This window comes from Bombina bombina, chromosome 2, assembly GCF_027579735.1.
Source record: "Bombina bombina isolate aBomBom1 chromosome 2, aBomBom1.pri, whole genome shotgun sequence".
Classification (NCBI taxonomy): domain Eukaryota; kingdom Metazoa; phylum Chordata; class Amphibia; order Anura; family Bombinatoridae; genus Bombina; species Bombina bombina.
Genome location: NC_069500.1, coordinates 677,805,733 through 677,831,122, shown reverse-complemented (window position 1 = coordinate 677,831,122; position 25,390 = coordinate 677,805,733). Strand labels below are relative to the sequence as shown.

The window sequence follows — 25,390 nt, the reverse complement described above, 5'->3', positions numbered from 1 at the left end:
TAACACAACCCTGGCTGATTATGTAATGCTTATTAAAAGCAGGCCAACCTGAGACAGAAAATATACAAACTTAAGTGTCAAATTTTCTTGCCAAATAATTAAGGAACAAGAGGTTTTTTAGATATCGGGCTGCAAAAGACTGATATATTTCAACAAGCATCGCTAACGAAGCTGCATGTATTGACCAATTTTAAATAACCCCACAGCAAAAACAGAAAGCATTTGATAAAACAAATGGGTATTTTGTTTCCTTAATGGGCACTAATACTAAAGGAATTTAAAGGAGCAATACAATTCCCCACATACTAGGGTATTTTGTATTGCACTGTTGTTGTAAAAAGAAGTATGTATTTAACCCCTGTTAACGGGTTAAACACATAGTTAATGGACAGTGACACCAAAGTCAAAATAAACTTTTATGAGCAAGCAGTTTTAAGACACTTTCCAATTTACTTCCATTATCAAATTTTGCACAGTCTTTTTATATTCCCACTTTCTGGGAAACAAGATCCTACTAATCATGTTCACAAGCTCACACGGTATATGTATACTAGTCTGTAATTGGCTGATGTCTGTAACATTATACAAGGTTGTCAGAAAATGGGAGAAAAAATAAATTTGTCAGAAAAAAATCTACTGCTTATTTGAAATTCAGAGTAAGTGTTATTGCATTGTCTTTTTACTATGCACTTGTTAATTATACAATTCTACTGCATTGAGTGGTCCTTTAAAGTCAGCTCCAAAATAGTAATACAATAATCATAAGGTGAACATGACCAAAAAAAGGAGCTACACGCATATGCCACCCCTGATTGACTCATTGGCTATGACCAGCTCCAGACCAGTAATCCATTGCCATTGCAGAGGTTAAACGCAATGTACTGGGCAAGCAACAGAGCAATAATAAAATGGTATAACAAATTATGGCATGTTTATGTGCCATTAAACAAAAAGCTGGTTTGATTAACAAAAAAATGACATGGTCGCTAAAATGTTTTTAAGCGTAGAGACATCTATACTTAAAGGGCTCCATGTACAAAGCAGCAAAAGCTGCTCCGGAGTCCTTGCGGGGCAGGTTCACATATACAAGCCTGCTTCCAGCAATGTAAGAAGCAGCGGTGATTAGACCGCTACTTCTTACACCCTACGCCACCTCTGAGGTGGCGAGGAAAAATCACTGAGAGCTCACTCTCGGTGATTGACAGCTCCTTTAGTCGCGTGAATGAAGGGGCGGGCATTACACACTGCGATGAATGTGTAATGATACATATGGGCCAGCGGATCAACAGATGTAGTATGTAGCAAAGGCGGATGGACAGCTTCGCAAGTTGAGAAGCTGTTCGCCTGCCTGTTAGTACATGGAGCACAAAGAGCTTAATTTATGAAGCTGTAGACGCAGCCTCAGGGCCCGAGCGTTGCAGGATCACACAAGTGGGTCTAAGACGCTAGTAGCTAAAGTCATAAGACTGCTTCCTCTAAGCCTCTCTACCACCTCAAGGGTGGCAGAGTTAAATCATCCTGGTCAGTGTCGACAGTGAGGACTTAAAGTCCCTGCTCTCTCACAATTGGTTATGCAAGACCAGGGTGTGCGGCTGCACAATATACTGCAATAACTGTGACCCTTAATTTGCATATAGATTATTTGAACTATTACTAAACAGAAACCACTTTATTATATTTAAGGAACACAAATGAAGGCTCCTACTTATCAAAGTCTGGATGTACAATGTTCTCAGACAGGAAATTTGTCCATCTGGACTTTGAGAAATAGGGGCCTTAATTTATGTGACTTATCTTTGCACAAGAACTCCCACAATGAAATGTACTAAAACGCCTCTTGGCCAGACTGTCTTCTAACAGTCATCCCTTTAGAACATTTTACCTGCAATCTTGATTGCCATGCAGATACCTTAACAACGCTATTGTGGCCATGCTTTTTTCATTGGGCCCTAGAAAAGCTTCTCATTTAAACATTTTATATATTCTGTTGATTTAATTTAACAAACATCTTATAAACTAACCCAGGGGTGTGTTTTTTGACCTAGGACATTTTTTTTGGGGGGGGGGGGGGGCGATGACAGCAAATTTTAAGGGACAACTTGCATTCATTATATCTTGCAGCCCATGCTCTCAAAAAATATAGAAATTGTTTATAAGTGGTCTAAATGCAACCCAGAGTGGGGCATAATAACATGCTAACAATTAACTGCTCAGTACAATTGTGAGAAACATATATGAGGCACATATTATCTAAAATGAGTGGAAGTAGGGAGTTGGGATTTGAAGAAGAATTAGTATCTTATAATTAAGGTTCCTGCTCAGTATTAACACAAGCTACAGTTTCTTAATACAATGATTTAAATATATATAAAAATCATGTTCTGTTTTTTTTAATGTAATCCATGCATAAAATGTAATAAATTCTAGAAGAGAAGCAAGAAAATAATTTCTGTATAATGAGCAAGACATATTGGTTCTTAATCCTGCATTAGACATCCTTCCATCAAGCTACATTTTATTTTAAGGTGAAATTCTATATTTTCTGTAATATTATTTATTAGGAATTTTACACATCTTTTTTTTTGCCAGTATCATAGAAACAAATTGCACCTTTTTTTCTATTAGCCCTCTTATTTTTAATGATATCATTTTCAGGAACAAATATATAGTTTGATTCCCCCCAGAAACTTTTGTACTACAAAAAGAGGACATGATATGAAAATGGAAACCTGAAGGTCAATTTGTAGTTTGAGAAACAGTAAGAAGGAAACTGTTGGGAAGGAAGGGTTTATGGACTTAGTAGAGAAAGTAGGATAGCGATGAGATATAAGAGGTTATAATTAATATATAAAGAATTGTGTATTATTGAGGGTAATTCCTCATTATTAGGAGCAATTTGTTTTCCTGCAGAAAACAAAGAGACACAAGTGAAGGCTTTGCCATGATATGTAATTAGACTTGATGGACACATTGGTTATCTGCTGTCAAAATTTCTGTTTCATGCCTTGTTCGAAGAAAGGTTTTATTTCACACACCACATTTATAATATACGTAAAGAAAAAAAAATCCCAGCTGAGGGAATTGAGGCTACTGTATATTGTCTGAAGTCAAGCACAGGGAACAATAGAGCTTGCATTCCAAATTCCAAGAAAGCTAGGCTCTCCTCACGCTTTAGATCATTAAAGCAGCTCTGACTTCAGAACTGTAAAATGAGATTTAAAACTAATATTTTCACACTCATGAGAAGTCTGCATGGGCGCTTGGGTCATTAAAAAATGTGATTTTCAGAAGCCAGAGAAGCCATGGAATCAAATTACTCTAAAAACTGCTCCTTCATCTCCGTATGAAAAAAAGGTGTAGTTTTATTTAACTCATTTTTCATAGTTTCCTGCAGTTATCTACTTACCAATAAAGACATATCCAACAGACATGGGGTTAAGTATTATTATAAGAGTATAACAGCAAAAGTAAAACATGATGAACCAATTATTTGACGTTTACAATGTAATCGAAAAGTAATGAATTGGTTAGAGAAGAGAAGGAATAGAAAACCCAACCAGGGAATATTTATGTGGAAATAAATAACTGAAAACATGTTTTTCCAAGTTTACCTTAATAAAATAGTTTAAAATATAATTAGTAAGCTGTATACCTTATTACAATTATATGATTTACAGTGGCAATACGTTATAAATTCTTAGCAATCTAACCCGCAACAAAAATTCATTGTGTGTAATGATTTCGGGATAATTTGAAAACATTTGCACTTTTTTTTGCAGATGTGAGCAAACATGACTGTGAGTCACCAAATACATACAGAAAGAAAAGCAGTCTGTCAGGAACAAACAACAGCTCAGTAGCTTGTTCTATGGCCCAGTTACCACCTAGGAGCAGCTTCTTTTAGCCCAATTGTGCTTTTCACAGAGGAAAACTTTCCTGAAGTATATCAGTCTGATCCCGCCTAACAAGGTTAGTCCAGACCGGAAACACCAGACAACTCTCCTCTGGACAAGGGAAATGGCAACCCCAGAAGATCGTTTTGGCCTCCTTGGGCCTTGTCACTGAGGTGCAGTCAAATCCCTCTAAGTACATTGGACAAGGAGTCCACTTCTGGTTTCCCCCATTGCCCTTAGGGAGACTTTCCCCAGAGTCATAATGCAAATACAAACAGAAAGAAAAGCAGTCTGACAGGAACGAACACCAGCTCAGTAGCATGTTCTATGGCCCAGTTACCACCTAGGAGCAGCTTCTTTTAGCCTAATTGTGCTTTTCACAGAGGAAAACTTTCCTGAAGTATATCAGTCTGATCCCGCCTAACAAGGTAAGTCCAGCCCGGAAACACCAGGCAATTCTCATCTGAACAAGGGAAATGGCAACCCCAGATGATCATTTCAGCCTCCTTTGGGCAGCCATATCCCTATATAAGCACATTGGACAAGGAGTCCACATCTGGTTTCTCCCATCACCCTTGGGAGACTTTCCCCAGGGTCATAATACAAAATTGTAATGTAAAATATGTTTAAATACATTAATACATTTCTTGTAGAATAATATATATGCATAATTCAGTCATTAAAACAATTAAGAAGGTTGTAAACAGAATGAAAGCCATGCAATACTAGAATCAACAAAAACAAAAAATATTTACTATCATTAGTTTGTTTTATGCAAAAAAACAAAAGTGACATTGTTGTCAATAATATTTCATCATCCATATGGTGTAGCAATAATTGGCAGCAAGTGGAGCAATTAAACATGCTAATTAAAAGTATTGCATTAGTAAATAGTAGTAAAGCAATTGAAAAAGTTATATTTGTCAAGAGGGAAAAGTCTCCACAGCCTGACAACAAAAAGTATGTATATTCAGATTCAGAACAGGAATACTTTTTAATGAAAAGAGCACATTTTATATATATTTAACATAAGCTCCTCAACCAACAGGTGATAATTTTGACTTAATTGGTTTGTTAAAGCTGCAGATATAACACAGCAATCACTGCTTTAAGATGACAATACAATACATGTACAAGATGGTTGGGAGCCCTGTATTATTGCATATTCTGAAGCTTGCAGCAGCAAAGAAACAGCACAGAAATAGGTACAAAGCCTGTATCTTCATTCTCTTTCATTCAGAAAGAGAACCAGGACAGAAGAATGGAATGGTGACTACAAATTTAGTGGACAATGAATTGACTTACCTTGGAAGAGGATGATAAAGGTCATACGGCATAATTTGCTTGTAGCCATCACTATAAAGAGTAAATACCAAGAATTATCAGTAAAAGGCACCCAAACTAGGTATTAATATAATAAAGCAGCATAGCTTAAAGGATCATACAACTATTTAATGGCATATTAAACACATAAAAGCATATATCAGCCAGTTAAAAGATACTTTCCATTTCACTTCCACTATCAAATTGTGCACAGTCTTTTTATATTCACACTTTCTGAGCTACAACTGAGCATGTATAAGGATTCCCAGTGTACACATATATGAGTCTGTAATTGGCTGAAGGCTGTCACATGATACAAGGGGCTGGAAAATTAAAGCCACAAATCAGCAACTACTGAGCCTATCTAGATATGCTTTTCAGCAAAGAATATCAAGAGAATGAAGCAAATTAGATCATAGAAGTAAATTAGAAAGTTGTTTAAAACTGTATGCTCTTTCTAAATCATAAAATTAAAAAATTGGGTTTCATGTCCCTTTAATGGCTTCTTAAGCACTGTAATTGCAATACAAATGTCTTAAAATAATGTAATTGTTTTTACAACTTACAAAATACTTCCAGTATGATCCTCTAGTGGCTGGTCAAACTATTTAGTAAAACTGAGGGAGGGTAAAGCAAGTAACTGAGAGTGGCAAATACTTATATTGTGATGCTTACAGAGTGTATGTGACTAAGAATTTAGCAGGATCCCTTTAATCAGTATAGGAATATAATAGGCTCTTTGTGACGCCACTTGTAACATCAAGGTTTGTGATACACTTTCCACTCTATTGTAAGCCCTGTCCAATGAACTGTATGAGCAAAAGCCGATGACAACCTGGAGGAAAAGCTGCTGGTAACATCCTGCAACGGCCGCCAACTTCTGGCTGAACTAAAATGACCTCTGAGATTAGCCGAGAAAATTCTGTTATACTTGTCTTGACAATATGTATTTATTCATCACTTGAGGAGCAGGCACTGATAATACCTACAAGAACAGCCTATTTTGTTTCTGAAAACAAAAATATCTTCCCTTGAGCAGCTAAGTAAATATCATTGACTTTTGCAGTTAGTTTGATCTGAATAAAATAGGGATTCAGCTATTCACTTGGGGTTTTCTCCAGGCTTATCGGAGTAGGCTGCCTTGATCAGGCCAGGAAACCTTCCAGTTGCTCTGGCAATTGTTAAACTGATTGCCGACTTCAAGTGCAGTGAAATGACTGCTAGGAGAAGCTGTGTGTTTTGCTAAGTCTTGTTAATGGCAAATGCCGAACAGATTGAACAGATTTCAGCAAAGCAAGACAGGGGAATAAAAAAAAAAATAGCTCTGTATAATGCAAACAGTTATAATATTGAGAATTTAACTTGTGGGTAAAATAAGCAAACTTGGCAAACAAGTCACATAACAGATTATATTGTTATTAGTCAAAGTAAACTTGTATTTTCAGTTGTGTAGCCTCAAATGTAGGAGAAAATAGCACGTTTTTTTACTATATAGTCTTTATATAACTTGGAAGGTTACATTTACAGCTAGTTCAATACAATTACAGCTTGGTGGTAATGCTATCAGGATATTAGTTTTCCGAAATGCTTCTTTAGTGGCACATATAGGAGTGAGACAAAACTGTATCTTTTATGTTCAAATGTTCTTCTTGACATTCTATTTTTTTTTAAAAATCTACAAATTTTCCTATAGATAAGGAAAAAGAATAAAGGTCTAGGGTTCTGCATTTCTAAAATACTAAATAGAATTGTTAAACATCTGCAGTATGCACTAAGTTGTTCTGATAGTATACTTTCAGCTGTGCTTTCCACTTCAGTTGTACCTTAAACAATATACACTAATATTCTTCATGTTAGAGGTAGGGTGCATAATTTACCCTGCTCAACAATGCACAAAATGCCACTAACTAGGCACATAGTTACCAAATATAAATTTTACCAGGGGTAGTTTGCATGTTACAGAACAAGTATCATTTTTGTAACCAATTATCCAATGTTCACAAAATATATAACAAAATACCACAATCTATTGTTACTTCCGTATTTCTGAAAAACAAATTAGTTTGAAAACAAAAATACATCATTTCCACTAATAAAAGTAAAGTTTGTTAGTACATACTGAAATAAAGAATAAAGACAGTTTTTAGCACTCAGATGAACTGCTTGCCTTCAGATTCCTTCATTAAAGGGATATGAAACCCACATTTTTGTTGTTCATGATTCAGATAGAGCATGTTTTAAGCAACTTTCTAATTTACTCCTATTATCAATTTTTCTTTGTTCTCTTGGTACCTTTATTTGAAAAAAGCAGGAATGTAAGCATTGGAGTCGGCCCATTTTAGGTTCAGCACCCATGGGCCGATCCCTAAGCTTACATTCCTGCTTTTAAAATAAAGATACCAAAGAAAAAATGATAATGGGAGTAAATTAGAAAGTTGCTTAAAATTTCCTGCTCTACTGGAATCATGAAAGAAAAAAATATGGGTTTCATATCCCTTTAAGCTTGTTTAATATGATTACAAAAGGTATTTCAACTAACAGTAGCACTAGCAGGAGCACCAACAAAATCATAGTATTAGAACTCACGTGTGTGCTAGAATGATACCGTTTTAAAAAGAGTTTTGAAAATCTATATGCAAAAAATGATATTTCGATAAATGGCAATATCACATACAGATATAACAAAAATATAAATAATGAATTAAATAATGAGTCAGTTGGTGATAATTAGTTGGGGATAGTAGACTCAGACTTTATGCACCCTACTTTAAAAAAAGAAGACCATGTGAATGAAATATCCCTAACTTAGTTTGTTTCTGAGGTTTTGATGCCTGGATCCAATTCATAGAAAGTGGAGAAGTGATGTGCTTATGGGAGATACTGCCTAGGCCCCTTTATACTATATGCATAGCATACTAGTAATAGCGCAGACTGGGAATGCACAAATAACTAATGATTTCACTTATATTGGTCAATACAAATTATCATAAGTAACTATATTCCATGGAACAGGCAGACATGTGTTCATAATATATGTAGGCCCTTTATTCGTTTTGAGCAAATGACACAAGCAATAGTGCCCTGCATATACTGAATACACAAGGATCTTGTATCTGGTGATCAGATAAATTCCTCTAATCAGAGATTTAATAGCAGACGATACCTTTCAGAGGACCAGCAAAAATTCTTCATAGATGAGCAATAGAGTTTTAAAAACCACAGAGTTTTTTTCTTCAAACATTCTGTAGTAGTTTGCATTCACTGCAACCATTTGTGAAAGATAATAAGTCTATTACTGTTTCTATTTATGTTCTATTCCTGAGAACATGCACCACACATTTTGACATTACACTATAGTAGAAATCAATAAAGAATTGTTTAATCATTAGAGAATATACCCATACTGCATACTGTGTCATCAATAACAGACATAACTTTTTCTTTTTTTTCATACAGTTTGTTACATACCAAATAAAAGAAGAAATCCAAGCACAAAGCATTCCGGGCCACTTATATATCCAGGCTGTGAACAAACTTTGATGTAGATTCTATTCAAGTAGAAAACCAAATCAACATTTCTTTTAAATTACCCACTACATTCTATTGGCTAGATTTACCAAGTGTTCAGCGGACATGATTCGCTGTCCGCTTGACATCGCTAAATGCATACAGCATACGCTGTCCGCATTTATCATTGCACAAGCATTTCACCGAAAATGCTTGTGCAATGCTGCCCCCTGCTCACTAGTGGCCAATCAGATCGGGATGATTTCAAGCCGCCATCTTTTAGTTTCAGGTGAGCCTAAAACGATGAAGCCCTATGTATTTGATTGCTTATAAATTGTATAATAAATAGGTAACTTACTTGTAACCTACAATCAGTAGTTACAAAGCCCAGATGCTCTCAATATTAAAGCTGTTATTTCACTCTATGGGGAAGATTTATCATTTAACATTGCACAAGCAGTTCTGGTGAACTGCTTGTGCAATGCTGACCCCTGAAGATTTGCAGCCATTCGGCCGCTAGCAGGGGGTGTCAATCAACCCGATTGTACACGATCCGGCAGATTAATGTCCACAGCCTCAGAGCCTCTTAAGACTGCTGCTTATTAACTACTGTTTCCGGGAAGGCTCACACGAAAACAGCAGCATTAGGGGCCATTCAGCCCTTAATTAATCGGTCCCTATACATGATTTTACGTTTACCCATAAAATGTGTCAACCAGATTTATTTTATATATTGTAAAGACAAAGAAAGGATGACTAACCTGGCCAGGCAAGGGTCCATGTTGCACTCTTGCAACTTTGGCTTTGGCTTCACATTTTCAGGATAGTAATGACAATACTGATCTGCCACAATTCTCCCACTTCGTAGATCATAACATTCTGCAGAAGTTAGCTGGTAACCTGCAATTGCAAAGCCTTTTAGATCTTCATTTATTTGATTCCATAACTTAAATGTACAATAATAGATTATTTTGTCACTTTGTATATGTATGGTTTTGGCTTGAACAGGTGCCAATATTACTATGGCTAGTAATATGGTGCTGTGAGCTAAAAGTGTTATTGCACAAATTCATAAAGACAGGTATCTTAGGTCTTCCCTCCAAGGTGTCTCCTGAATTTCCATCAGCTCACATTTGCCATTTGAAAAGAAATATTGCTTAATAAAAGAGTCTTGCTAGTTCCAACACATACAGCATTCAGGTTGAAGAGGTGGAGAAACAGACAAAAGCAGCACTGTTGTCCTTGGCTGGTCAAGCCAATCAGTCATTCTACTTCCTACACATATTCTAATAGATTCTCAATTTCACGAGAATTTATTATATATATAAATAAAAAAATAAAAATTGCTTTTGACCATGGTGTCATATATCTGATACAGTAAGTTCTGCATTCATCCATATGATTCATAAAAACAATCTATTTAAACAGAAGATTTAGTTATTTTTATATTAAGATTGTTCATTTACAGTGAAAATCTCTTTTGTAACTTGATTTTCAAAAAATCAGCAGATGTTATTATATTAAGATAATAACTCTAATTAATTTCCCTATGGGAATGAAATGGGGATATTTAAACCAAGACAAGACATCCAAACTATCTGGTCAGAGATGCCAAACAGCAATTCCAACTACCAGATGATTAATTAGCTAAATAGTTACAAAATTGAACTAAATTTATTATAGTGTTCATACAGGACAATAAAGCATTGGGAGCCCTGTATATTATAGCACATTAACTGTAATTTAATGAAACATATATTTATGTGAGTTTATCCACTAATTGTCCTGTTAATAAATACGGTTCTAAATCTAGATATTTCTAAAATGACAATGTAAGCCAATTGGCTTACCATCCCAACTTGGAAAGAATACACATCAATTGAATACAATTGTTTATTATCATAGCAAACATAATTTATCCAATAAAATACAAAATGCAATATTAATATTTTTGGTATTTCAAAACAAGCATGAGTAATATTTCTTATAGTTTTTTTTCATAGTATAAATATTAATCCAGAAATAGCCTACTATCCTTGGCTGAAGAGCTACATTTTTGTTAAAATATATCTAAATGCCAACTTTCATAAAGTTTGTCGCCGCTACTTCTATCTGCCCAGTAACTCTGGGTAGAGTGTGGGCATCAAGGGGGTTTATATCACTAAGGGAGCCTCTGGCTACTTTATCCCTATATTTCTACAAGGGCATAAAGGGACACTAAATTAACCCCTAAATCCTGCCTACACCACCCCAGATTAACTACGCTGCCACCACCCAAGAACTTTGGATAAGGGTGTCTTGGGAACCCCAATTACACTCCAATAATACCTAGAAAAGCAAACTCTGCAAATTTACTAATAACTCAAACAATTAACAATTTGGTAACATGATTGCAACCTTGTTTTAAAATCAGGTCTGTAATCTAAAAAATATTTTAAAGCGACTTTAATTGATCACTTCTAATGAAGATGCAGTGTAACTTACTTTTTTATCTAGCCGTGGCATTCAAATAGCTCTGACTGCACACTTAAATTGGTGCTCTAGCTACAAAAAAGTGCCATACTGCTAGAGCACTGATTGGAGAACAGTAGCCATGACAAACATTATGAAAGTTGTAATTTCAATATATTTTAACAAAAATGTAGCTCTTAAACCAAGGATGGTAGGCTATTGCTGGAGTAAGAATTATACTATTAAAAAAAATTATAAATAATATTACTCATGCTTGTTTTGAATTACCAGGAGAGAAAAAGAAAAGAAGTGTTTTTTATATTGCATTTTGTGTTTTATTGGAAAAATAAACTGCTAGATTACGAGTTCTGCGTTAGCCATAAAAAGCAGCGTAAAGGGGTCCTAACGCTGCTTTTTATCTAACGCTGGTATTACGAGTCAGGCAGGAAAGGGTCTACCGCTCACTTTCTTTCTGCGACTCTAGGCTACCGCAGATCCCCTTATGTCAATTGCGTATCCTATGTTTTCAATGGGATTTGCCTAACGCTGGTATTACGAGTCTTGGAAGAAGTGAGCGGTAGAGCCTCTACCTCCGAGACTCCAACCGCAAAAAAAAAGTCAGAAGTTAAGAGTTTTATGGGCTAACGCCGGAACATAAAGCTCTTAACTACTGTTCTATAAAGTACACTAACACCCATAAACTACCTATGAACCCCTAAACCGAGGCCCCCCACATCGCAAACACTATAATAATTTTTTTTAGCCCATAATCTCCCGCTCCGGACACCGCCGCAACCTACATTATACCTATGAACCCCTAATCTGCTGCCCCTAACATCGCCGACACCTATATTATATTTATTACCCCCTAATCTGACCCCCCCAACGTCGTCGCCACCTACCTACACTTATTAACCCCTAATCTGACTACCGGACCTCGCCGCCACTATAATAAATGTATTAACCCCTAAACCGCCGCACTCCCGCCTCGCAAACACTATAATAAATTTTATTAACCCCTAATCTGCCCTCCCTAACATCGCCGCCACCTTCCTACAATTATTAACCCCTAATCTCCCACACCCAACATCGCCGCTACTATAATAAAGTTATTAACCCCTAAACCTACGTCTAACCCTAACCCTAACAACCCCCTAACTTAAATATTATTTAAATTAAACGAAATAAATTTACTATCATTAAATAAATTAATTCTATTTAAAACTAAATACTTACCTATAAAATAAACCCTAAGATAGCTACAGTATAATTAATAATTACATTGTAGCTATTTTAGGATTTATATTTATTTTACAGGCAACTTTGTATTTATTTTAACTAGGTACAAATTACTTTTAAATAGTTAATAACTATTTAATAGCTACCTAGTTAAAATAATTACAAAATTACCTAACCTAAGTTACAAATACACCTAACACTACACTATCAATAAATTAATTAAATAAACTACCTACAATTATCTAAACTAAAATACATTTAAAGAAACTAAACTATAGTACAAAACCCCCCCACTAAATTACAAAAAAAAAAAAGAATTACAAGAAGTTTAAACTAATTACACCTAATCTAAGCCCCCTAATAAAATAAAAAAGCCCCCCAAAATAATAAAATGCCCTACCCTATCCTAAATTAAAAATTAAAAAGTAATCAGCTCTTTTACCAGCCCTTAAAAGGGCTTTTTGCAGGGCATTGCCCCAAAGTAATCAGCTCTTTTACCTGTAAATAAAAATACAATCCCCCCCAACATTACAACCCACCACCCACATACCCCTACTCTAAAACCCACCCGATCCCCCCTTAAAAAAACCTAACACTACCCCACCTGAAGATCACCCTACCTGGAGCCGTGTTCACCCAGCCGGGCACCGATGGACCAGAAGTGGACATCTGGAGCGGCAGAAGTCTTCATCCGATCGGGGCAGAAGAGGTCCTCCAAGCGGCAGATGTCTTCATCCAAGCGGCATCTTCAATCTTCAATCAACCGTAGCGGCGCGGAGCCATCTTGAATCCATCTGACGTGGAGCCATCCTCTTCGTACGATGTCCTAAGTCCGAATGAAGGTTCCTTTAAATTACATCATCCAAGATGGCGTCCCTAGAATTGACCTCGCATTCTATTGGCTCATCCAATCAGCCAATCGGATTGAAGTTCAATCCGATTGGCTGATTACATCAGCCAATCGGATTTTTCCTACCTTAATTTCCGATTGGCTGATAGAATCCTATCAGCCAATCGGAATTCGAGGGACGCCATCTTGGATGACGTCATTTAAAGGAACCTTCATTCGGACTTAGGACATCGTACGAAGATGATGGCACTGCGTCGGATGGATTCAAGATGGCTCCGTTCCGCTATGGTTGATTGAAGATTGAAGATGCCGCTTGGATGAAGACATCTGCCGCTTGGAGGACCTCTTCTGCCCCGATCGGATGAAGACTTCTGCCGCTCCGGATGTCCACTTCTGGCCCATCGGTGCCCGGCTGGGTGAACAGGGCTCTAGGTAGGGTGATCTTCAGGGGGGGTAGTGTTAGTTTTTTTTAAGAGGGGATCGGGTGGGTTTTAGAGTAGGGGTATGTGGGTGGTGGGTTGTAATGTTGGGGGGATTGTATTTTTATTTACAGGTAAAAGAGCTGATTACTTTGGGGCAATGCCCCACAAAAAGCCATTTTAAGGGCTGGTAAAAGAGCTGATTACTTTTTAATTTAGGATAGGGTAGGGCATTTTATTATTTTGGGGGGCTTTTTTATTTTATTAGGGGGCTTAGATTAGGTGTAATTAGTTTAAACTTCTTGTAATTCTTTTTTTTTGTAATTTAGTGTTTGTTTGTTTTTGTACTATAGTTTAGTTTCTTTAATTGTATTTTTGTTTAGATAATTGTAGGTAGTTTATTTAATTAATTTATTGATAGTGTAGTGTTAGGTGTACAGGTGGCCCTCGTTTTACAACGGTTCAATTTACACCGTTTCAGAATAACAATCTTTTTTTCCAGTCATGTGACTGCTATTGAAAAGCATTGAGAAGCAGTGCATTTATTAAAATAGCCAGTAGGTGGAGCTGTCCGCTTGTGTTGCAGCAAAGCCAAGCAAGCTGAAATTAATCAGTTTAACCAGACCTGAGCTATCTAACAGATTTCAAAGGAACAAGATCTTCCTGTCTATACATCAGTCCAGATTGGAATGCATAGAAAGAACTGTTTGCAGAAAAATGCAAGTGAAGTCTGTGTTGTGTGATTATTTTATTAGGTTTAGCAAATGTTTTTGTTCATTTAACTTAGTTTAATTATATATTCTGTGTTGTGTGATTATTTTATTAGGTTTATAATGCTGTCTAGCATTTAAAGTCTTCATTTCAAAGCTTTAAAAATAATGTATTAGGTGTTACTTATGACAATTTTGAGAGGGGCCTGGAACCTATCTCCCTCACTTCCCATTGACTTACATTATAAACTGAGTTTCAATTTACAACGGTTTCGATTTACAACCATTCCTTCTGGAACCTAACCCCGACGTAAACTGAGGGCTACCTGTATTTGTAATTTAGGTTAGGATTTATTTTACAGGTAATTTTGTAATTATTTTAACTAGGTAGCTATTAAATAGTTATTAACTATTTAATAGCTATTGTACCTAGTTAAAATAAATACAACGTTGCCTGTAAAATAAATATAAATCCTAAAATAGCTACAATGTAACTATTAGTTATATTGTAGCTATCTTAGGGTTTATTTTATAGATAAGTATTTAGTTTTAAATAGAATTAATTTATTTAATGATAGTAAATTTATTTTGTTTAATTTAAATAATATTTAAGTTAGGGGGGTGTTAGGGTTAGACTTAGGTTTAGGGGTTAATTACTTTATTATAGTAGCGGCGACGTTGGGTGCGGGAGATTAGGGGTTAATAATTGTAGGTAGGTGGCGGCGATGTTAGGGAGGGCAGATTAGGGGTTAATAAAATTTATTATAGTGTTTGCGAGGCGGGAGTGTGGCGGTTTAGGGGTTAATACATTTATTATAGTGGCGGCGAGGCCCAGTCAGCATATTATGGGTTAACAAGTGTAGGTAGGTGGTGGAGACGTTGGGGGGGTCAGATTAGGGAGTAATAAATATAATATAGGTGTCGGCGATGTTAGGGGCAGCAGATTAGGGGTTCATAGGGATAATGTAGGTTGCGGCGGTGTCCGGAGCGGCAGATTAGGGGTTAATAATAAAATGCAGGTGTCAGCGATAGCGGGGGCGGCAGATTAGGGGTTAATAAGTGTAAGGTTAGGGGTGTTTAGACTCGGGGGTTCATGTTAGGGTGTTAGGTGTAGACATAAAATATATTTCCCCATAGGAAACAATGGGGCTGCGTTAGGAGCTGAACGCTGCTTTTTTGCAGGTGTTAGGTTTTTTTCAGCCAGCTCAGCCCCATTGTATCCTATGGGGAAATCGTGCACGAGCATGTTTTAGACAGCTTACCGCTACCGTAGGCAACGCTGGTATTAAGAATTGAAGGGAAGCTAAATTTGATCAACGCTCCCTTTTCTGAGGCTAACGCAGCCACTCAGACAACTCGTAATACCAGCGTTGTCTTAAGGGTGCGCTGGAAAAAAAGGCTCGTTAGCACCGCGGGTCTTTACCGACAAAACTCGGAATCTAGGCGTATGTTTCCGGACCTGATTTTAAAACAGTTTATCATCACTTTAATATTTTAATGACAAAAATAAAGATAAATGTTACACAGTGCCGAATTACATAAGGACATACCAAAAAAAACAACAACCCATAATAGGCAGATGCAAAATACAGTTCTTAAAATAAAATGGGACACAGAACCTACACTTACACACATATCAGTTAAGGTAAGCTTCCAATAGGCCTGTGGGAACTTGTTGTTTAGTCCTCTGAGATGTTGTTTTAATGAAAGTCCAGATAAGTTCTGCTGACTATAGGCTGCATTCTACTATATCCCTGAACCTTTTTCTTTGTGCAGCAAAACCAGCCCCCCTGAATCACATGACCCATTTATGACAGTTTGGCTTTTTTTTTTTCCTTTCTAATTTTTATTACCTCCTCCACATGAAGCCGAACAAGGAAAAAAATCTGTTTCTCTCCAGCGATGTATAATAGGTTGGTAAAAAATAAACTGCACCACACTATCAGCAGCTCCGGCATAGCGAATCTGAAATACAAACACATGGGGGTTAATAACAATTTATCTGCAATTTGGTCTAAATTGATTGTCAAGTTTCTGGAGTGATCACAATGCAAAATCGATTTTTGCATTAAAAACCTGCAGCCGCAATCGCCTTTTTAACAGGAAAGATCCCAAAATAGCCCTTTTACACTTCTTAAAGAGACAGTAAAGTGAAAATTAAACTTAAATTGACTGGATAGTGAGTGGAATTTTATGCTATTTTCTAATTTACTTCTATTATCAATGTTGATTAGTTCTCTTGATATCTGCTATAGACATATGCATGCTACTAAGCTCCTATCAGCTTACATAGGTTTAGTCTTCAACAAAGAACACCAAGAGAAAAAAGCAAATTTGATAACAGAAATACATTGGAAAGTTGTTTAACATCAAATGCTCTACCTGAATCATTAAAGTTTAATTTTGTTTAAGATTACACTAAAGGGCTTTTAAATGAACCCCTTTGTTCATTGTGGAAGGGAAATACTAATTTAGATGTGTGAGGATAACCTACTGCAACCCATTTCCATCCTCACCACTACTTAACCATCTGAATCCCATTTGTATGTTGGCACCTCTGCACAAATCTAGTTAAGGGCTTGATTATGAGTGGAGTACTATGTAGCGCTCCAGCTATGTTTGCGTAGAGTAGCGTGTGTATTACAAGTTGAAAGTAAAAAGTGTGAGCAAGCGAAACCAGAAACACGTAAATCTTGATTGTGATGGAGCGAACGCTTTTACTTTCAACTCGTAATACGTATTCTATTTCCAGCACTTGCAAAAAGCCAATAAAAACCTTATATCGCTCGTGCACAACAGTTAGAGCACCACTCGTAATCTAGCCCTAAATTGGTAAAGCTGCCACTGTTAAGGAAATAGATCAATCTCTCAGTTCTAACATATAGAAGTGACTACAATATAAACTTTCATTTTATAAGAATGTATTTAACTTCCATTAACTTCAGGTTCCATTTTTTTTATAAAAGAAAACTAGCCAGGCTTTAAAATAAAAGTCTAATATTAGTGACTAGGGGTGATTAGAAATTTCAGGTTTGATGAAGACATCACAAATCCAGTCATCAGCTCTTCCAGACTTAATACATTTAGGTCACTGTAATTGAAGAAAGCCCAGAATTATGATATGTTGCTAATTAAGCTAATGATTTAAATACTCTGTGATTTAATACATTTCTCTCCCACATGTGAGTTTTGGGTTTCTTTATTGCTAGCTTCTTTGTGTAGCGCATTCTCCACAGTTAAATAAGTAACCAGATGCTGACTAGTAAGTCTGACAACAAGGAATGCTGCAACGGGATACCAAGTAGCCCAGTGTGAAGAGCATCACGGAAACCACATAACACTGTTATGAAGCCACCCACTGTCACCAACATTGAATTTGAGTAAATATTGGCCATCAAGGAGTAAATATTCATTCTGGGATAACATTCTAAAAGAAGAAACAATGATTGAATGTCTCAAAAGAAATCAAATAGAGCTTGTGTGACATAAGACCACAAGCGTTGAGATATTTACTATGTAGAAAAATCTCAAGAACAGGGTATTAAATTGTTTGGAAAGTGATAGTGAGGTGTAATCAGCAGAACACTGTTCTAAAAGGTCACATCAATTACAGATCAAAGCTAGATGTAGGTATATGGTTTGGCTGCATTCTGCATTGCTACTGTGCTATCATCTCTCTCTATACATACACACAACAAATGATATTGTAACATCAGCTTATATCAAGAACTCTCAACATGATAACAGATTCAGGCACTCAACCTCGTCCTCCATGGAACCTCAGTAGATACAAAGGGCTCCATTTATCAAGCAGCGATTGCTGTTTCGGAGGCGCATCATTTCAGGCTTGCCTGAAATGAAAGTTAAGAAGCAGCGGTCGTTTCTGCTGAAATGCTTTTGCAATGATAAATGCGGACAGTATATGCTGTCCGCCTGCAGCAATATCCAGTGGACATGATTCACTACAGCAAATAATGTCCGCAAGATATTTGATAAATGGAGCCCTAAATGTCTGACTTAGCCATCTCTCTCTTAATATGACTGCAATGCAATTTGTGTTTTATGCGTACACTATTTACTCATGGGCAAGCCCCATACAGTTAATTGCATTAGTTTGGATGCTAATCTCAACTTTCCAATCACATGTATGTGGATTTGAGAACTGCACACTTGCTAATGCTCTGTTTTTCTGTGCAGTAATGATAATGAATAATGTAATGATGCCCTTTATCTTTAGTTAACCTAGGTTTGTTTGGAGGGGTGTAAATAAAGCTGCCACTGGACTCTGGAGCAGTGTCCTCTAGAGTGATGAATCAAGCTTTACTTTCTGACAGTCTGATGGAATATGGGTGTGGCAAATAGATTCCAGTAGAACGTTACCTACCGGAATGCATAGCACCTTCTGTAAAGTTTGGTGGAGGAGGACTCACGGTCTGGGGTTGTTTTTCAGGGTTTAGAAAATTGAGGCAGCTACCTCTGAAAGTTTTCCTGCCCAGTTAAACATATTTCTAACCTTTGGTTATCTTTCCAATCATGTTTGCAGCTATATTATAAATATTCCACTGAATAAATCATTTGTAAAAAGTATATTTTTAGCCTGAAATGTGCAAATATATGTTCCTGACTGTATGATTATGATTGTCTGGGGTGTCCCTCTCCACCAATAGAGATGTGTTTATGCTCCTTATTAGTTTGTGAGCGTCTATCCCACAAACTTGTTAAGAGCTTCCTGCTTAAAAATAAACATTAACATATTTAACCCTTCTCAATATGTGTTTGTGTGTGTGTGTATATATATATATATGTTTGTTCCTGTGTGTGTATATATAACAGTAAATAAATATTATTTATTTTACCAGCCCCCAACAGCATGCTACGCAATTCTAGGCATGAGTTCATTTAAATATGGTCCTGATTGGCTACAGCAAAGAACTTACAATAAACATACTCAAGATGCTTTTCAATGACTATTTTGCAAAGCTCTGCAATGGTTTTAATACTAGTAAACCATTTATTTTATTATCTTTCGCAATGAACAGTTTTGCTGTTGATATACACAGACAAATAAGAGAATAAAACTAAGGCAACTACCTCTCTTTTCTTTCTTTCAGCACATTTCCTTTCCTCTGGTTATAACACTGAAATGCATTTCCTGTACTATCTTTGCATAATCTAAAAAACGCGGTGTTGTCATTACTGGCAAATCGCTAGTTTACGTTGGAAACCTAAAACTCATCACCAATAGACAACTACCAGTGGGGGAAAAAAAAATTCAATTAGGGAAAAGTCTCATTTTACATATAAAACTCATATGGATGTGATAATGGTTTTTCATGGCTGTCCTGTTTGCTACTAATGTTCAGAAACAAATGATCCAATCATTTCAAGGTAAAATCCTCAATGAATGAACTGGGTTTTTTGATAACTGGCAGCCACTTTGAACAACTAGGGCCAATACACATTATATTCTAAAATCCACTTACATCTGTGGAATGTGCGCAGAGAACATCTGGAAAATGTAACACTGACCTTTTATAACGTATATATATAAAAAAATAATTCTAGCAGAGTGCAATGGCATGTTAATGCACAACAACTAACATACACTTGTGTTATCTTATCACGTTTATGGGTAGATGCTCATCTGTCACACTCAGCATTAACAGATAAGCAGATGTAGCAATTCCATTTAAGATTAGATTCTCATTTTCCTAATGACAGAGATTTGCTTCCAGGGCTAACTCAATAGAAAGCCACCCTATCATTTTTCTTTCATTTAGAATACCTCACACATAGAGCAAGATTTTTTTCTAGTTTTAAATAAAAGAAATATATATATATTTATGGGGCCAGATTACAAGTGTTGAGCGAATGATAGTATTGCTGGACATTAGCGTGCAACTTTATATTATAAGTCCATGGTAAATACCATTTTCCAGACATGGGTTAGCGTGGCCGTCATAGCTCGAGCGCAACAGCGTAAATAGCACTGGTATTACAAGTTGAAAGTTATAGTTTGCGCTCGAGCAAAAGCCGAAAAACTGTGCTAGACTATTTAGCACGACTTAAGATTTGGGGGACGATTTATCAAATGTCTGTCCGGCATGATCCGCTCAGCGGATCATGTCCGACAGACATCGCTGAATGCCGACAGCATACACTGTTGGCATTTAACATTGCACAATGTGCAATGCCGCCCCCTGCAGATTCACGGCCAATCAACATATGAGTGAACCAATTAAGGAGCAGCGATCTTAAGACAGCTGCTTCTTAACTGCTGTTTCCGGTGAGCCTGAAGGCTTGCGCGGAAACAGGGGCATCAGGGGCCATTCGGCCCTTGATAAATCGGCCCCTTGAAGTAAACTGTAAAGGTTAAAAAATCATATATACACTTTTTAATAAAAAATATATCTTTTAAATATTAATAAAAGTAAGGGGATTAAAGGGATATGGTATATGGCAAGGTATTTGACTGAAAAATTGCTCCAATGTTTATACATCATCCTTAGCTTCCTTAATACAGTCCCATGGGTTTTAATACCATTTGTATGCTGATGATACCCAAATCTACATCTCTGCACCAGACCTATCTCTTTCCTTCCTAACTTGTGTCACTAACAGTCTTTCTGATATTTCATCCTGAATGTCCTCTCACAATCTTAAAGTGTCATAAAACATGTTGAGATCTGTGGATATCCTAAAAGGGTTAATTAAGTAAAAATAGTTTGCATAAAAAAAAACTTGTTTTATGTCCCTTTAAGCTAAATTTCTCCAAAACTAAGCTCCTTATTTTCCCCCCTTTTTCCAAAATCCCTACCCCTCAACTTTCTCTAACTGTTGATAATAACATCATTACCCCAATCCCGCATGTCGATGTCTTGGGGTCACACTTGACTCAGATCTCACTTTCACTCCTCACGTCTTTGGCCAATTCCTGCTGCCTTCACCTAAAAAACATCTCCAAAATGTGCCACTTCCTCACACAACTCAGACTTTAATCCACTCTCTCATCATTTCCCGCCTTGACTATTGCAACTCCATCCTCTCCGGTCTCCCTAGCTGCTGTCTATCTCCTATACAATCCATAATAAATGCCTCTGTCAGGCTCATCTTCATTACACCTTGCTCCTTATCTGCTGCACCTCTCTGTTAGTCCCTTCACTGGCTTCCTCTAACCTCCAGAATAAAACACAAAATCCTGACTCTAACTTTTAAAGCTCTCAATAACACTGCTCCACCCTAGTGTCCAGATACTCTCCCTCCCGCCCTCTTCGCTCTGCTTATGACTTCCTTCTCTCCACCTCTCTTTTTACCTCCTCACATTCCCATATTCAAGACTTCTCCAGATTGGTCCCTATTTTGTGGAACTCTCTGCCTCGCTCCACAAGATTCTCCCCTAGTTTGCAAACTTTCAAGTGCTCCTACTCTACTGTTTAGGAATGCATATAATATACACTAACTTTTTCCTATCTTATCTCCTCCTTTAATTATCCCATTAAACCCCCATTAGCATGTAAGCTTATGAGCCTAGCTGCTTTATAGATCACTTTCATGAGATCTGATTTACAACAGTGAAACTCCTGGCAGGGCCCTCAATCCCTTTGTCTCTCATAATTGTTACCTTGCATATTATACCCATGTTTTTAGCACTGCGGAATCTGTTGGCGCTCTACAAATAATTGTTAATAATAATCTAATATTCTAATAATGTGTGTGTGTATGTATATATATATATGTGTGTGTGTGTGTGTATTTGTGAATGTATACATGTGTATATATTTCTATACATGTTTATTTGTGTGTTCATAGGTGTAAATATGTATGTGCACACATACAAACATACACACATATATATATATATATACACATACATATGAACACATACAAACATACACACATATATATATATATATATATATATACACATACATATGCACACATACAAACATACACTCATATATATATATATATATATATATATATACATACACATACATATGAACACATACAAACATACACTCATATATATATATATACACATACATATGAACACATACAAACATACACATATATATATATATATATACACATACATATGCACACATACAAACATACACTCATATATATATATATATATATATATATATATATACATACACATACATATGCACACATACAAACATACACACACACATATATATATATATATATATATATATATATACACATACATATGCACACATACAAACATACACTCATATATATATATACACATACATATGCACACATACAAACATACACTCATATATATATATATATATATATATACATACACATACATATGAACACATACATACACACAGTAAAATACCTTGAAACATGCAATATCATATTATTAATTTTTTATATTTTATATATAATTCTATATACACACAGATACATACACACACCTAAGAATAACAGGGAATACCCATAAAAGTTAACGTATGTTTAACGTATGACAAAGAAAACTAAAATACCACCAAAACAGAGACATGAAGGGCATAATATCAGAGTTGCAAAGAAGGCAACAATGTGATGACAAGCATTATGCAACAGCTAAATATTATCATCATTTCCATTCCCTTGTTTGCTTTTGTATTCCTGATCTCGGCAATGATCTGCCTTCACCTTTCTGCTTGCCTCTGAGGTCTCCCACATTGCCAAGGAATCTCACTCAAGGCAGCTCTCACATTACGCTGAATATTTCATATTCTCCAGTACTTAAGAATCCATAACAACCTGACAAATTCTATATGTTCAATCTGTGCTGAATTACAAATCAGCAAAAAGATGACCTTTAGTATTGTATTCAGTAAATGGTTTGAGAAGCCACATGACTAAAATCATTTTGATAATAGTCAGATTACTCACAATATTAACGTAAAAATATCATGCAATTTATCATGATATATATTTGTGCACTGTAGATTTACTACAAATAGGTGCATCACATAGTAACTTTGCCTAATTAACAGGGTGGATTCCATTGAAATTAAATTGATTTAAATCATGATTTAATTCACTATTTAAAGGGATATGAAACTCAAACATTTTTCTTTCATAATTCGGGTAGAGCACATGGGGCGCGATCCGATATAGATCGCAGTTTGCAGCGCAAGCGAGGGAACCGGCGTCGCCCGCAGTTTCAGCTCGCAACTCGAGCCATCCCATATAAGTCGCCGTCAGATGCTAACGTGCCGTAAGTCTCACAAACCAGCGATGTCCAGAAATCTGCGCAAGTACAAATTTCTGGCGTCGCCAGTGACTTGCGGCACGTTAGAAACTGCCGGCGCCTATAAAACCTGACTAAAGTTTAAAACACCCGCACTGTCTAACACGCCTCCCTAACATAGCCCGCACTGTCTAACACGCCTCCCTAACATAGCCCGCACTGTCTAACCCTCTATCCGCTATCCCCCCTCACTAGCCTAACAATAAAAAAGCTATTAACCCCTAAACCGCCGCTCCCGTACCCCGCCGCCAGCTATATTATATCTATAACCCCCTAAAGTGAGCCCCTAACACCGCCGCCATCTATATTAAAATTATTAACCCCTAATGTAAGCCCCTTACACCGCCGCCATCTCTATTAAAATGATTAACCCCTAATTTAATCTACCTACCCCGCCGCCAGCTATATTATCTATATTAACCCTAAGTATATTATAGTTAATATAGTTATTACATTATATATATTAACTATATTAACCCTAATTATATTAGGGTTAATATAGTTAATATAGTTACTATAGTATTTATATTAACTATATTAACTCTATCTAACCCTAACTAAATTTATATTAAATTAATCTAATTCATTTATAAACTAAAATATTCCTATTTAAATCTAAATACTTACCTATAAAATAAACCCTAAGATAGCTACAATATAATTAATAATTACATTGTAGCTATGTTAGGGTTAATATTTATTTTACAGGTAAATTGTTAATTATTTTAACTAGGTATAATAGATATTAAATAGTTATTAACTATTTAATATCTACCTAGTTAAAATAATTACCCAATTACCTGTAAAATAAATCCTAACCTAAGTTACAAATACACCTACACTATCAATAAATTTAAGAAACTACAAACATCTATCTAAAAATACAATTAAATTAACTAAACTAAATTACAAAAAAAAAACAAACACTAAATTACAAAAATAAAAAAAAGATTACAAGATTTTTAAGCTAATTACACCTATTCTAAGCCCCCTAATAAAATAATAAACCCCCAAAATAAAAAAAATTCCCTGCCCTATTCTAAATTAAACAAATTTCAAAGCTCTTTACCTTACCAGCCCTTAAAAGGGCCTTTTGTGGGGCATGCCCCAAAGAATTCAGCTCTTTTGCATACAACAAATACAATCCCCCCCCCCCCCCATTACAACCCACCACCCACATACCCCTATTCTAAAACCACCCAAACCCCCCTTAAAAAAGCCTAACACTACCCCCCTGAAGATCTCCCTACCTTGTCTTCACCACACCGGGCCGAACTCCTGATCCGATCCGGGCGATGTCTTCCTCCAAGCGGCAAAGAAGAATTCTTCCTCCGGCGACGTCTTCCTCCAAGCGGCAGCAAAGTCTTCATTCTTCCGGCGGCATCTTCAATCTTCTTTCTTCGCTCCGCCGCCGCGGAGCATCCATCCCGGCCGACTGCTGAACTTGGAATGAGGTACCTTTAAATGACGTCATCCAAGATGGCGTCCGCCGAATTCCGATTGGCTGATAGGATTCTATCAGCCAATCGGAATTAAGTTAAAAAAATCTGATTGGCTGATTGAATCAGCCAATCAGATTCAAGTTCAATCCGATTGGCTGATCCAATCAGCCAATCAGATTGAGCTCGCATTCTATCAGCCAATCGGATTGAACTTGAATCTGATTGGCTGATTCAATCAGCCAATCAGATTTTTTTAACTTAATTCCGATTGGCTGATAGAAT

At 36.4% G+C, this 25,390-nt stretch overlaps 1 protein-coding gene across 1 annotated transcript in view; it reads right to left on the bottom strand.

Annotated features, from left to right (window-relative positions):
• Positions 1-25,390, bottom strand: part of LOC128649393 (ADAMTS-like protein 1) — a 466,596-nt gene that overhangs the window by 184,023 nt on the left and 257,183 nt on the right. The window contains exons 8-10 of the mRNA XM_053702643.1: positions 16,246-16,357; positions 9,485-9,623; positions 5,199-5,249 (exon numbers count right to left, since the gene is read on the bottom strand). Of these exons, the coding sequence (XP_053558618.1) occupies positions 5,199-5,249; positions 9,485-9,623; positions 16,246-16,357 (302 nt within the window). The remainder of the gene's footprint in view (positions 1-5,198; positions 5,250-9,484; positions 9,624-16,245; positions 16,358-25,390) is intronic.